General features: G+C 37.6%; 1 protein-coding gene across 1 annotated transcript in view; it reads left to right on the top strand.

Annotated features, from left to right (window-relative positions):
• Positions 1-15,809, top strand: part of LOC104617032 (ankyrin repeat and sterile alpha motif domain-containing protein 1B-like) — a 232,815-nt gene that overhangs the window by 195,634 nt on the left and 21,372 nt on the right. Inside the window, exon 15 of the mRNA XM_010282242.1 lies at positions 9,431-9,537. Within this exon, the coding sequence (XP_010280544.1) occupies positions 9,431-9,537 (107 nt within the window). The remainder of the gene's footprint in view (positions 1-9,430; positions 9,538-15,809) is intronic.

Below are 15,809 nucleotides of genomic sequence, written 5' to 3' on the forward strand. Positions count from 1 at the left end.
ATGGACCATCTCAGTTACTTAGTGCCACTTCTGTTTTCTGGTAGGCTATTTGAAATGTTTTATGGAGCATAATTCCAGAGAATAAATTATCTTGTCAGTACACAAATCCCCCTATTTGCATATGAATATGGCATTCATATAGAGACCAGCCATTCTTCTCAAATTTTGCGAGCAAAAATCCATGTTCGTGAAAGGTTTCAAACAGCGAATAGCAAGGAATGTAGCTAAACAGCTCTAGACCAGGATTTAAGAGAATAACTGTAGGTGTTGGTTTTGTTTATTAAACCAGCTCTAGTTTTGATCTTGTTTGTAGTATAGGAAATAATCATTAACATGTTGCAAAACATTAGTGAAAGCAGTCTGACGAGTACATTTTCAGCTAACCTGTGCCTGTAGGACCACTTGAGCTCTTGCTGAGATCCATTAGCCTTGACAAAGGAACGATGGAAGGAATGATGCGTGGAGTACAGTTTATTAAACTTGTCTGGAAAGTTGCATTGCTATAATTCCAATTTTTAAAACAAAAAACCATGCAGGACTAAGTACAATGCCATGAGAGGCATTTGCGCTGTCTGTAGGCATCAGGACAGATTCCTGAAACAGGATCTTAGGCTTCGTCTGTGGGTAGGGGAGGCCAGTTCCGTGTTCCTACTCCAGAGGTGGGAGAGTGAGTCGAGCAGGCGGCATGAGGGAGCTCACAGACAGGATGCACGGGGTTTATATAACCTCATCCATATGCAAACAGTCCAGTGAGTTGCCAGAGCTGTGCCAGTATGCCACCCACTCAAGTAACATCTTTATTATTCATTGAAAGATGCCGCAGTTTTCTTTTGGTGTAGTAGAGCCTGTGTTAGCAGGGGATAAATATTACAGAAGGTGGTTATAGAGTTTTTATGTAATAAAGTAAGTTCCTATTAAGAGCCTGACTTATTGTCAGGGAGCAGAGAGGGCTGTTGTTCTCTAATGGCAGGGAGCTGTGCCCTCACCCACGGGGCACAGTCCCATGGGGTCTGCACCCAGCGGGCAGAGCCAAGAATTGATAACATGCTCCATTGACCACCCCAGACAGGCCCCCGAGGGATGACTCAGGTCCAGGGTCCATTGAGGGAGCCCAGCCAGGAGGAAAAGGAGATTGGGTCAGAGACAGGAATGGAGACAAGGCTGTAACGTGGGTTCATAGTCTATGCAGGAGGTAGGGCTGAAGATAGGACTGGAAAAAAAACACTCTTTATGTGTGAGGGACCCATCCAGGGGACAAACTGCCTATAGTGTATGTCCAACATCCATCCAGTAGTTAGGACCAGAGGCAGGGCCAGAGACTGGCCCTGCTGCTGCATTGCTGGAGCGGGGACTGACAGCCCCAGGCTGGGCTGAAATGGAGTCCTGGGCCATGGGCAGGGTGAGGCAGGCCTTGGGAGATGCTGGGCATGGACAGCAAGGCCCATTGTTACCCTCAGAGCCCTGACACTTCTGTTTTTTATTCATTATTATAATTTTGTCTTATCGTATCAGTGAAATGTGGTATGCTGTGTCTGATTTATGTATTATTATTTTCTGAGACTTCAAATGTTCTGGGAAGGAAATAGGTAAGGGGTAGTTCAGTGTTATTTTTTAGTAAAGAGCTTCAAGTTACCTTTGCTCCCATTTAAACATACTTTTTCCAGTACAGATTTAGAGTATCATCTTTATAATTAGCTGCTGGTTAACACTGAAGAGCTACTGCATGTAGCAGGTATTGTCCTGTGTCTAATCTATAAAATTGTTGAAATTAGGATTACCTCAGATACCTAAACCCAACCTACTCTCAACTCTAGACAAATCTCAGGGGGGAATTTAATATCAGATAAGTAATTTAATTTTTAAATCAACATTTTTTACCTCTTTTAAAAGGCTTGAAAGGAGATGCAGGAGGAAAAAATTAAGGAAACCGGCAGATGTGAAACAAAACAACAGATTGTTGTAGCTGCAGATGAAGGATGACAAAAGAGAAAATGATCATAACTTACCAGGAGAATAAGTAGAAGTGAGATAAATAGGGAGCGTAGAAAGGAATTATAAAAGGAAGTCAGAAAAACAGGAAGTAAAGAAAATAATTCACCTGGTCAGCTGTTCAAAGAAGGATATCACTGTAAAATCTGGTGCCATCGGGGCAAAGGCCCTGAGCCCAAGTAGGCAGAAGAAAACAGAAGACTAAGTGCCACACTGTCTCAAGTTGACTCTGATTTTAAAATAACCCAAGGAGAAATCCTTAACCTTCCATCATGTATACTTTCAAGATTCATAATTTCAAAGATATGATAGTCTACTGCAATGTCAGCACAGGCATCTCATTTCCACAGCTTCCCACAGGACCTTGCAGCAGTTACCAAATCTATGAAATTACAGTTACCATTTATTTAACTACTGTATTTAACTTCTTGAGATATCTCTGTGCAGTGAATGTTCTGTCAAACCTTTTTTGAACAGTTTCTTCAAATATTTCTCTGTTACCCAGTTCTGCTTGTTTGCTAGTCCAGCGTTGCTTAGCACAGACCTGTACAAAGATTTGCTCAAATTTGAAATTACATAAATTTATTTTTATGGTGCCAGGAATTACAACATAAAGGGTAGGTCTTACATAGTATTTTTAGCAAGACTATGCAATATACATTTTTATATGTATACACTTAATATACTAGTTTTTAACAGTAGCCTAAAATCTTTACTGAATTAAATAAACTATTTTGAATGGTCATGGTGTTGTGTAAATCTTCGAGGTTTTTTTTCCTGGCTAGATGAAAACAGTGAAAATGATTACTCACAGGTGGTGAGTGTAGTGTTACTATTATCCTGTAAAAGTTCCTGGCGCAAGCACAGAAATTGGGCTAAAAAACTAACTCCTTTTTTCAGAAAATATTAATGTTTCACTGAAGCCAGAATAAGGATGTACACATTTACCCTTTGGATGTGAATATGATTCCTGAAAACAATGACAGGCAACTCAAAGCTCTTTGGCCTACCAAAGAATTTGTATTAGGTAGAATAATTTCATAAGTATAGTGGGGATCCACTGAGATTTGGGTTCCTATCACCTGCTCACCACAGCCTCCAGCAGTAGGAGCTCCTTCAGTGCTCACAAAAGGGGGAAAAAAAGCACCTGAATTCTAATTGCCTCTTAACTGTATCTTTCCAATACAAGGTTACAAGGTTACTCATGTGGTGGCATCCAAAAGGCAGAGAGTTACATTCGTTCCATTTCCTCCATTTCCCATAGAACAGAGTTACAGAGGGAGGGTGGAAAACGAATCCAGCTCTTCCTGCAACCCTCCTTCTCCCAGCATATTTCATCAACCACCAATCTGCCTTGTCTTTCTGTAAAATTAGGCAAAATTATGGTAGAAAAGTCCATGAATGACTATTAAGCATAGAGACACTATTTCTCTTTCAGGAAGGCATTGAGCTGCAAATTGCTGGAAACCGGGAAAATCCTAAGAAAGGATCAGTGCATGTCCATCTTATTTTTATGCTTTTCTGTAGGCATCTAATAGTAGCCATGGTGAATGAAGCTGGTAAATGGCTGAAGCTAGATGAAGCTTTGATGTAATCCAATGCAGTTGATCCTGTGGTTTCACAGTGAAACATCCATCTGTTCTTAAGTAATTCTTGCAATTCGGTAGGTTGCATCTTGTATTTCTGTTCTGTAGGCCAAGGGTATAAAATTGTCTGAAATCATGGCTGTTACAATGCTACATAATGTAGTTTGATTTTCCTGTTGTCTTTAGAAAGAAATTATCCCCCCAAATTTATTAATTTAAAATACAAAATCAGAATCTAGAAAGACTCTTATCTCAGCCAGTCTTGCTGTATGGTGATATATGTTACCATATACCATATATATATATTGCTCAGCATCATAGTAATGACAGTCTTGAATAGAACAAGGTGCCCTGAGTCCTAGACCAGTGGTTGTGCTCTAGAAAACAGATCTTTTACTTTTCCAGTAAGATCTGTCCCGCATTCACTGAACAGGATGGGTTGTGAAGGAGACTAAATTGCAGTTGCCAAAGCAATCAACTGAACATGAAAAATATCCTAACTTTGAAGTGGCTATAATAAGTATATGTTTCATGATGGAGTGGAGTACTTCAACTGGGGTGTTCCTGGGTAACTAATACATCAACAGTCAGAAACACAAACTCGTAGAAAGGCCAATGGGGTTCACAAAGTACAAGTTCACTGTTGACAAATCATCTGTCAAATAAAATGAATTGTCTTTGCTGACATTGTAGTTACAGTTATTATAGATATAGTTATTGTACTTACATAGTGGTAATGTAGAGTTATAATAAATATTGGTATAAAAATCAGGAAAGAACTGTGAGGGTGATTTTCCTAGTCAATGAGGGTTGTTCCATTAGTTTGCATTAGCTGTGGCCTGAGAATTATTTTTGTGCATTCTGAGCCACACATAAGCAATGGAATGTAACCATTAGATTATAGATACTAGATAGTGTTATTTAAATTCAAGCTGTTTCTATCGATTTTGTTTTGTTTCTGCATATGCAATGAAAAAGGTCTCCAAAAGTACTTTCAGGAAAATATTCAGCATTACGAAACATGATCATCCAAAGTGGCATCATCATCCAAAGAGCTAGGCTACTGACAGAAGTTACAAATTTTATGTGGGTCAGGCAGGTTTTTCAGAGTTTTATGAAAAAGATCATTTAAAATCTAAGCATTCTGAGCAGCCTAATAATATAACTGAAATGCATAAGATAAAGCAGAACCTTGCATACACTTCTTGGAACTTACCATACTTCTCCCATAGTAAACTTTCTTTAATTATATTGGTCTGCTGGATGTTAGGCATAGTTTTTCTCACACAACATCCTGTTCCTAGCTATTCTTAGCTCCTCTCCAGGAATACATGTTGTTAGACTAGTTTATTCACTAGAACACCGAGTCACACTAACTCTGCTGTAGCACAAGTTCTGTTGCAATGTTGAGAGATAATTTTTTTATTTGGCTGAAATCATAAGTACAAAGAGCAAAATGATAACCCGTTTAGTGTTGGACAAGACTGAAAACTTTAATTAAAAAAAAAAGTTTACAGTACTTGCTCTAGCATCAATTTCTTCTCAAGCTCTGCTAACCTGGCTGCCAACTTACTGAAAAGATTCATCCTTTCGTATTGTGGTATGGTCGTCACTCAGAAATTTCTTGGTAGCTACTAAAATTCTCCAGTTTTTAGTTCCTTAACACCAGAATTGTTTAGAAATGTGTGACAGGTATTGACCTACCTAAGAAAATGGTTCATAATAATCTATTCATGATGACTTGGGGAGCACCTTCTCCACAAATAATTGCTGCATTTCTTTCTTTTCCTCACTCAAAAAAAACCAAAGAAAAATCAAGAAAGAAAAATCCACATTGTTAACCGTACAGACAATAAAATAGAGACCTTAAATTCCTTTGCATTTAGTGCAAATCTGCCTTACAACATGTTTGAAATCATGCTCTCTCTGATATCACAGATTCAGTGAATTCCAAACCCCACAATAAAGAAGATATTCTGAGTATCACTGGGAACGAGACGTCTTGTAGAAATTATCGTATAGCATACCAGATGGCATCTTTCTTGCAGACATCACTTCAGTGTGCTGCTTCTATTGCCTTGGAGAAGAAAGAACCAAGTATTGCTATCCCTGTAAGAGACTTATGCGTCAGTTTTCCCATGCAGGAATAGGTACATCTTTTTTGATTGTGGTATCACAGAAGGATTATCATGGGATTTATGTTCTTTGAAATCATAGGAAAGCACAGTAATATGTAAATTTGTTGCAGATGAGACCATCTCATACAGTCTGTATGACATTTTTCAGTGTCAGGACCAGCTTTAGGCATAGGCAAAGTAGGCACTGCCTGCAGCAGCACACTGGTGGGGACTGGCAGTGAATCACATAGACTAGCAAGATGAAGAAATAGCCTTCTAGTCTCAAAGCAATAGCACCTTTTCCAGGTTCCACTTGCACTGGCACAGAAAAAAATGTCCAAGCAGTCCTCTTTAAATAAGTCTCCTGGACTGGCAAAGAATAAGGAGATGTAAAGAGCTGCAAGTTCCCATAATGAAAGACTTGACCCTACTCCCTGCATTCTTGGCTCTGCTCTGTGCTTTCTTTGCCTTTGCCTTACTACTAACTTTGGTGGAAGACAGAGGGGAAAAAAAGTCTTGCAGATAACAGGATACTCTAGCCATGAGATGTTAGTCAGGGATGAGGACAAGGCAGTAAGCTGACTGTATTTCTCCTTATTTTCTTTCCCCTTGCTGAGTGACCTTATGTTGTGTTGATGGGCTCAGATGCAGTTATACTGGCAGGAGGCAGAGTTAGGGGACAGAGTTGGGGGACAGAGTTGGAGGACAGTGTGCAGTGGGTCCAGCAGTGCTATAATCATCCAGTGCTGGGGCCATGGAGATAGTTAGACACAGTACCAACAGCTACATGAGGAAATGTGTCTGGGGAGCCACTCAAAAACTGAATTTTGCCTACACTGTTGCTAGGCATTGAGCCAAGCATTTCTCATCACTGGCAGCACAACTTCCATGCTGTTTATAGTAAGGTAAGGAAGAAGCAGTCTGACCATGAAACTAGTATATTGATTATTGGCTGTGCCTTATTGTGGTCATTTTTGTTGGTGAGGGACACAAGATGCAGAGACATTTGTGTCTATGCATGTATGGGAAATACAAGAGTCAATCATGCATGATCCTTTCAAAGAGTGGTATTATGCTTTGCTAGGTCTCTTTCTGATATCAATTTTTCTGCTTATGAGGGAAAGGGGAAGACAAAGCCAGGAATCCTTTTCAAAGGCATTCATAATTTGTCAGTCAACTATGGAAAATTCAGCAAGGATTTAATTCTCATCTTGTTTAAGGTCATTTTGTTCACAATTTGTTCTCTGAAGAGCTTGCCCAGCCTTTCAAATTTGCTTACCAAAGGGAAGTCCACTATATTTCAACTCAACATATAGCCTACCCCCTCCTTACAGCCTTGCTACTGACTGGACACAATCCTGAGGGGATTATGCTCCATCTATGTACAAAGATTGATTCACAGTAGAAAAAACTCTGCAAAATAGGGAAAATTTACAGACAGGTGTGAACAAATGCCTTTATATCTACATGAGACCTAGTTTCTTATCAATTTGGTATGTCTCCTTTCCCTGAGAAAAAATTAATTATCCGTTAATCTGTTTGAAATACATTTAGTATGCACTATTAGTACACACAAATAGTGCACTATTTGTGCACACTGTACTCTTACCAAAAATAGAAGCTCTATATTGTATATATTCACATACTATTGTTATTAAATACTTGACAAAACTCCTAAAAGTTTATTCAGCAATTACAGATTTACCAGCGCCTCATAAGCTTTCAGTACTTTTTTGAGAGACATAATGAACCTTTCATACTTCATGTAGTAATGTATCAAATCGGTAAGAAGACCTGGAGTAATGTAAGATCTCATAATAGATCTGTCTTAGGCAACTTTCCAACCTCATGAAAATCTTCTATGGCTCAACTAAAATTATTCTACCAAATCATTATGGACTTCAGTTTGCATGAGGTGTTCCACAAATCCAAGCAGCAATATCAGGATGAAAGGTCATCCAGTTTTAGTCCAAGGACTAGTAAGGTTGGAGTTGAAACTCTTATAATATTGTTAATTTTAAATATGCAGCTAAGTTTAGAGTCTGCTCTGCGACTCTGCAGGGAGCCTCCGCATGTCACTTGCAGAGGCTTTATATTATAAGGTGTCAGTCAGACGGTAGGTTTGGATTTCCGTGAAACAGTTTTCTGCCATAGTATCATCAATCCCAAATGATGGCCATGACAGATACCTATAATTTCCTTATGCCTGGAATTAATTTCCTCCTTAGAGATGGTCATTGCTTGAGATGCACAATGGACAAGAAAAACAAAGAAAAGTAATTAATGTGTTCAATAAATTAAGTTCTACTGAACAGGATTCTTCTCAGAATCGTGCCCTGAATATACCCATTTTCTGCCTTTTTTGCTAAGTTCTTTGATCCTGTTATGAAAAGCAAAACTTTAGTAAACATTCATCTTGGAACAAAGGTGTAAAATATTTCCATCTTGAGAGAAACTGTCTCAAAATTGAACATTAATGGGAAATACATCACAAGGTACTTGGTTTCTTGTGCAGAAAATGAACTTTCATTTTAAATTCATCATCTTTCATTAAATTTTTTCCAGTTATGTTTGATAAAATATACATCGTCTCTAGAAATCATGTAAATCTTATATGTCTGCCTGCTATCTTTCACATTTTTGTAAGAAAAGTATATAAACTTAAAATTTTATTTAGTAAAAATATTCTTTTAATTATTCATTTGAAATGGTGACCTTTTCAAGTAAAATTATTATATCTTGGCATGAAGGTTTTCTTGTGTCTTATAGTATTTTACGGTTGAAGAAATCATGCAGATAATCTAATTACTTTGACTAAAATTGTTGTGCCATTTATGTCTTTTGCTGTACTACAGGAGAGAAACTGTGAAATGTATTCATTATCAATTCATTAAAGGGTTTTGCTATTATATAAGCAGAGATGCAGACCACTACCTATCTTGTATTAAAAGGGGAAAGAGGAAGGCATAATTAAACCACGCCATGGCTATGGTTTATGTATTGCATTACTTAATGTCTTGTGAAACACAAAAATCTACAACAAACAGATATGTAAAGCGTAACTGGTATGAAGATTCTATTCAGATTTAAGTGCTCTAGGTTGCTTTTGAATCTTGCTATTTTCTGCATTTGTTTTGACTGCTCTCATCATTCAAGATTGACGCTTGGATGGGTGTGTAGGAGGAAGCAGCAGCAGCAGGCTTACAGCTTGCAGACAAAAAAAAAATCTGCCTTATCTGATGGCTATTATTGAAAATGCGAGGTGTAGCCTAGGCTGGGTAATGAAGGGGAGAGAGCGAGGGGGAGCAAGAAGCATGGAGCTGCATACTGATGAGTGTAGGAGTACTTGATAAAAAGAATTCTTGCTGCTGGCAGTGCATTGCTCATTGTGGAGTATTCCAACAATCACATATAACGGAGAACAGCTTAGCTGACAGCTTGATATGCTTTTTTTTTTTTCCCCCTACTGTATGACGTACTGGTCTGTAGTAAAGATTAATAACTAAGAAATGTAGAGCTAGGATCAGATCTTACGCTACATACTGCCCTGTAAACTATGTTTTACTTCTGACTTTTCTGCTTGCTGAAAACATTAATCTGTCAAGCTGGCGGGCTCCTTTGATACCAACTTTCCCAGGAACACGATGTGGCAATGCCACCTCTCAGCCCAGGACTACCGCTATTATCCAGTGGATGGTTATTCGTTGCTTAAACGCCTCCCTCTTCACCCTCCTACAGGACCCCGATGCCCTGTCCAGACAGTGGGACAATGGTTGGAAAATATTGGGCTACCTCAATATGAAAACCACTTGCTGGCTAATGGATTTGACAATGTGCAATTTATGGTAAGAAATCTTCTGTGCATAGCTGTGTATATACACTGTAGCTGCCTTTTTTGTCTGTCTCTTATGTGCTCATAAATACCTTAGAGCTATTCTGCATTGCACTAAGAAGATCTGTTTAGTGTTTCACTTTTCTATGTCTAGCTAAATTAATATAGAAACTGTCCTTGTGTAAACTTCCAAATTGTACCCGTTACAAAATAGTCTCGCCAGAAATATGGTAAAAGAAAAACTGAATATTAAGGTTCTCTCTGCCCCTTATCAATCTTCAGATTAAAAAGAAAAAAGCACTGTTCTTTTAATCCATTGCAGTATTTTCATAGTATGTAAAAGCTGTAAACACCCCTACCTGCAATACATCATGTTATTACTTTTATTTAAACATTAACATCATTGTAATAATAATTAAATAGCATGCAATGCCATTCTTGCATTGAGAAGTGTTTTAATACCAGAAAATTATTTTTAATGAAGTGTGCTCTCTCTGTAAGTGATTCTGGATGCCTCAGTTACATGTTTTTGCATCTTAGATAATCAGGCTATGGGATTCACTTGTTGAAACTTATGCCCGCTGTGGAAAAGTAATGCATTCCTTTTAATTGTTCCATTTTCATGTTTTAAGTCTAGGCATTTATCAGGAACATAGGAATGAAATCATATTTGATGTACTTCAGAATTTACAGTGTTACCATCTGGTGTAAAGTAACACAGACCTGTCATGCACAAACTTTCAACTGAAATTAATATTGACAGTAAAGAGAGAAGCTTACTCGTAGGGTTGTTATATAATCACTTTTCTACCTGCTTCAGTATTTCCATTACTTCAACCTCTTGCAAAAACCCTGACCACATTTCTTATATACTTAAAATATTATTATTCAGACCTTTTCTAAGATATTTTTAGTAACCATGTATATCGTGGAACAGTTCTAACTTTTCATAACTTGCACCTGGCATATAAGAAACAGAAGAGAACATTATGACTATAAAATCATCATGAGTTGTGTTTTTCCTATTTAATTTCTTTTGCCAACATCATTATATGCCTATGGCTTACTGATCAGAAAATTAAGGCACAGATCTCTTCCATTTACACATTATAATAGTGTTTTATAGATAAAGAGGTTTCTTACTGTTTTTACATGGCTACCATGTGATTTTTTGCTTATATCAGTACAAATCTTTAGAATCTTTACTTTTAAATATTCTTGCAAACAAAGCTGCAAGGGTGTGCTGTCAGCCCAGCAATGTAAAAAAAAAAAAAAAAAAAAAATCTAAAATGCATTTCAAGCTACAGTTTCCCAAAATGTAACCACATATTCTTATATATGTTATAGCATTAGTTACATAAGTAGACGATCGTTTAGTCTTAAAGAGATTACAGAGGGAAATTGTTCACAAGAGGCTGTAGGTGGCATAAAAAATGCAGAGGGGTGCACCTACCACAGGTAAATGATGAGCACTGGAGAAGCCAAAGAAACTGCCCTGGAGGGCTTTCCAGTCGTCCCCTGGCTCTGGAAGGGCCTGAACCCCATTCTGGGGGAATTTATAAGACTTTCATTTCCTACATCTCTCATTAGTATACTTAGTAAACATACAAATTGCATGCAAGATTCTGTTCTTCAATACACAAATGAAACTTTTCAGGTATCAGGCAGATTAAGTTATACCTGCATACTTGTGTGTAAGCTAATGTCTTCCAGTCATTTTAATTTAAGCCTTTTCCAAAGTGGTTTGTTTTTAAATATATATCGCAGGTAAAATACATAATTACTGTTAATATTGGTTAGGCTAGCATGCATATGTGAATGGAAGATTAGACTCTTAAATCCAATGATAAGCAAAAAGCTGGAAAATTGCCTAGTAATAAAAAAATCTATATTTTCAATAATTCAATAATTCCTAATTTACTGATTTCACACTGTTCATCATGCTGTTACGTATTTCAGTTTTTGTTTGTACCAGAAATTGAATAGTTCCCGTATTTTATTGGAGATGAAAATTACCAAAACCCACTAATTTTTTCATATATTATTCTTTTGAATATATCATCATTATGTAAGGAAAGCCTCTCCTGAAAAACTGAATGAGTGTTTTTTAAAATATTTTCCATTCTAGCCAAAATGTTAAAGAGAAAATTAAACTTGGAAAGTATATAGGAAAATGGGAGAAGAAAGACCTGCTATGCTAAGAGAAAAATTCAGATTACTCCAAACTTAAATGTATTGTAGTCTTCCTTAATATGAGAGAACTGCTTTACCTTTATTGAATTAGTTTACATATTAAGCTATATTTTGCAAGCTCATTAAATTGTTTCAGGTAGGTTAACTACTGTACAGTGAACAACTCTAATACCTCAATGCAGTAAAAATTTGTCATATTTGTTCTTTAGTCTGTACCATATTCCTGCTTTTGTTTTTCTGGAAGCACATTCTGACCTGCATTTATTCATTCTGTTGCCTAAGCAACAACCATCACACTCCTATTAAGTATGATTTAGTAGTACAGGTCTTACTAGATCTTCAGAACAGAAGACGGAATATCACAATGATATAATTAATGTCCATGGAATAACATACATCTAAGAACAAATATATCCTATTTATACTACTCTCAACAGCAAAATTCTATTAATTAAATTGGCATTCTAATAAGAAAGTGTTTTTCAGATAAAAAGATTTCATGGTTAATCATTTATGTTAAATCACAGAAATTAACCCCTTGTGTTTAGTCCCCCTTGGGCATTAGGAAAGTTTTTCACTAGACTGTGTTCAGAATTAGGAAGATTTGTTTATGTTACCTGAAGTGTGTGGACTTTATAGTAAGAAACAGCCTGTTTCCTATTAACTTTACAGTATGAACATTTTTTCCATAGTTCATCAATATATATGTTTCAAAAATAGGTTGAAACGTAGTATTAAAAAAATCAGTTGTGTTTTCATGAACTACTTTATTTCTACTTACGGTGTATTTGCACACATAGCAAATGCAATTCCTACCTACTATTAGTGTTGTGCAGGAATGACATTTGCATAATATTTAGTAGGCCCAAAGCAGATTCAGTCCTAAGACTTAGTTCATATGTGCTTGTAGGAGTAGAATCATACTTGAATATGTGTATGTGTATATGCAGTCATTATTAACTTTGCTAATTTGTTGTGTAATAGGCTGCAGTGTCCTTCAGATGTAAAAATTTGTGGTGACTTTGTGCAGAGATACTCTATATTTGAAGATGCAAATGATACTGCAGTTTCATAACGTAAAAGCTATTTTGCAGTTAAACTAATTCTAAAGTGCAAGAAAACAATTAGATCAGTCGTAAGTTGCAGTATATAAACTAGATATAAACAATAAGGAAACCTAATGAATCCATGAACACCTTTTGATGCATAGGTCCCACGGGTACACCTGGGACAAACTATAATCTTTATGCAGACTTGCAGGCCTACGTAACTCGGTGTGATGAGAAAAAAAGCTATACTGCAGAGAAAACAGATGAAAATATACAAATGTGCGAGGTCACTGGATCCTTGCATGCAGCTTTCTACAGCTCTGGAGCTTCATCAGAGATTCCATTCTGGATTCACAGAGATAAAAGCAGTTCAATCAAATCACTGCCCAGTGGGGACTAGTTCTGATTAAGGACTGCATATGACTATCTATTTATAGGTTGTTTTAATCATTTAAGACATTCTGAGATTTTATCACTTGCTTAATATTGCTATTTGATTAAGAGAGTACCTCTTCAAAAGTTTTATAAAACACTTTATGAGGGAAACAGGGACCAGGCAACCAAAACGAGTTAACAGAAAACTATGAAGCATTTTATTATTTTTTTTTACATTCCAAAATCTTGTTCACTAGTAACATTAATAACCTGAATTGGTATTAGACACTGGACTTTCATTGCTTACATTGCTTACAGACATCTCCACCCCTTCAAGTACTTCAATGGCTTGCATTCCCTGAGTATCTTAGTATTGCCTAAGTATTTTTTTTTGATTCTCTCTCTTTCACTAGTGGGAAACTGAGGCGAAAACTGTTTACGCTTTGAGATAAGAGAGACTAGTTCTTAAAATAGCTACTAACATAATGTTTAACAGACCAATTCAGTTGCTTAAACATAGGTATCTAGTACCAACTGAGACACTTCAGGGAATCCAAGAGATCCAGACAGGGCTGACAGATATTACTAAGGACCAGAGACAGACAGACACCCTTCAGATTAGCAGCTGGAATCCAGGTGGGATACCACCGCCCATCTCAGATGGCTTGAGTCCTGATGTTTATGCAGCTGAAATGAATCTTAAGTGTTGTAGATCACGCAGAGCTTGTGACATGTCTAGCAACTCAATAGAAATGTCTTGAGTTTCCACCTGGTATCTTAGCTGCATATGCATTTCTCTTGCTTGTAATAATGTTCTGTATTTTTATTCATCCTTTGAACTTAGCTGCATGAGTATTTACCTCGTTTCACAGTGCTAGGCATGAACTACCTTCTCAATTCCCCTTAGCTGCCTGTTTTGGATTTAGTTTTGAGTTAAGTTTTGACTTTTCTTTCTCCTTTCCTCTGTCTCTTCCTTTCTTTGTTTCTTTTCTTTCATTTTTTACTAGGTCTGGAGGTTTATTAGTCAGCTGAAGTTTATCTGGATGCTCTCCTCTCTCAGGTGTCATTCCTGGGATTTGCTGTCCTGGAATACCTTGTAATTCTTCTTGCCTTTAATCTCTCTGGAGGACCTTAAACTCTGTATCAAGTATAAAGGACAGAAGCAATTTTATTTCTTTACAGTGAAATGCACCTGAAAAAAAATTTTTTACGTGCATTGTCACCAAGACCGGCACTTCTAGAGACCACCACAGCTTTTATCCAAAAATACCTGGTGCAGAGATTGATCATTTGGGCATTAGCTGAAAGCTTGAAAGAGTCAGTTTGCCACCACCTTTCTTACATTAGCCATGCTACAGATGATGAAAAAAAGGCCAATGTTTGACAAGGGTCTGTAGTGGCTTTCAGAAGCCAACTCCTAACATGCTTAGGAGAGCATATCAACCTTTACAACATCCAGGCTCTGAGCATTCCAGGCCCATAATGGCTACTGCAGAGACTCATCAGTGCACTCATGCATCAGCAGAAGCATAAGAAGATTTAGAGGGTATTGACTGTGTGTATTTTACCCAGAAATGAAGAACAGTTTAAGGCAACCTTAAAACTGGCAGCCAGTGGTATGCAGCAAGCCACATTTTTAGTAGAGTAGAAGGAATACGAGTCCCACTGATGCTGCAATAATCTGTGGTTTAAAATTTTCTGTACATCTAGTAAAATATTAGAATATATGCCTGGAACCACGAGTTTCAATCCCCTTATCTGGACCTCACTTGCAAACGCCAGGACTTGGCTTTTAGTTTCATGGCAGATCTACAGAACTTGACACTAAAACTGTGGAGCTCCTCTGAGTGCCAGTGTGGCCCTGGCTTCTTTCCTGAGCAAAGTGGCGCTTTGTCACTTCTGAGTCTTCCTCTCCTTCACCTCGGTAACCTTTTGCAACTGTGGCTCCTGAGGCAAACCAACTGTTCCCTTAGTCCAACCTGTTAGCCAAACATAGAGTGAGGCAGAGTTAATTTTCAAATATAGACACCTACATGTGTACCAGTCAGTAGATTTTAAGGACTCAGCTCAGTTGTCCATGTATTGGAATCACTTGAGATGTTTGAGACATCTGTGTAGACCTGGAATATATGATACAGGATCTATGGAAAACCCATGCCTGTCTGGAACTCCAGTTGGATTTCAGGCAATGTACATTTGCAGCACCTCAAATGACTCTAAATTTATATCTGTGGGCAACTAGGTGAAGCACCTAATCAGCCATTAAAGCCAATGGAGCATAGAATGCAATTTAGCTGAATGGCTGACTAACTGTTAGGGTACTTTTTTCAGCATAAATTAAAGTAGATTCATCTGGTCAGCTGAATCACTGTCTAGGCTGTATTGATTTTTTTTACTAGGTCTCCTCAAGCTGTCACGTAGACACAGAAATTTCCATGGCTCAGTTTGGGCTAGAATCCATCCAGGGTTCACCAAAAAGGAAATGCAAAGTATTTTCATTAAAGCTTTTTCTCCTCCCTCAGAACATCCAGCCCTGAGGCTTCGAGATCTTCTTTTTCATCCTAGTAGGGATTCTTAGTATAAAACCTGCAAAGCAGAGCTCAGGTAGGTGCCAGCGATGAAGGTTGTGCCTGTCATCCTGCAACAGCAGCAGGTCTAACAAATAATC

Source organism: Phaethon lepturus, unplaced genomic scaffold (assembly GCF_000687285.1).
Source record: "Phaethon lepturus isolate BGI_N335 unplaced genomic scaffold, ASM68728v1 scaffold1722, whole genome shotgun sequence".
In the NCBI taxonomy this organism is placed as follows: Eukaryota; Metazoa; Chordata; class Aves; order Phaethontiformes; family Phaethontidae; genus Phaethon; species Phaethon lepturus.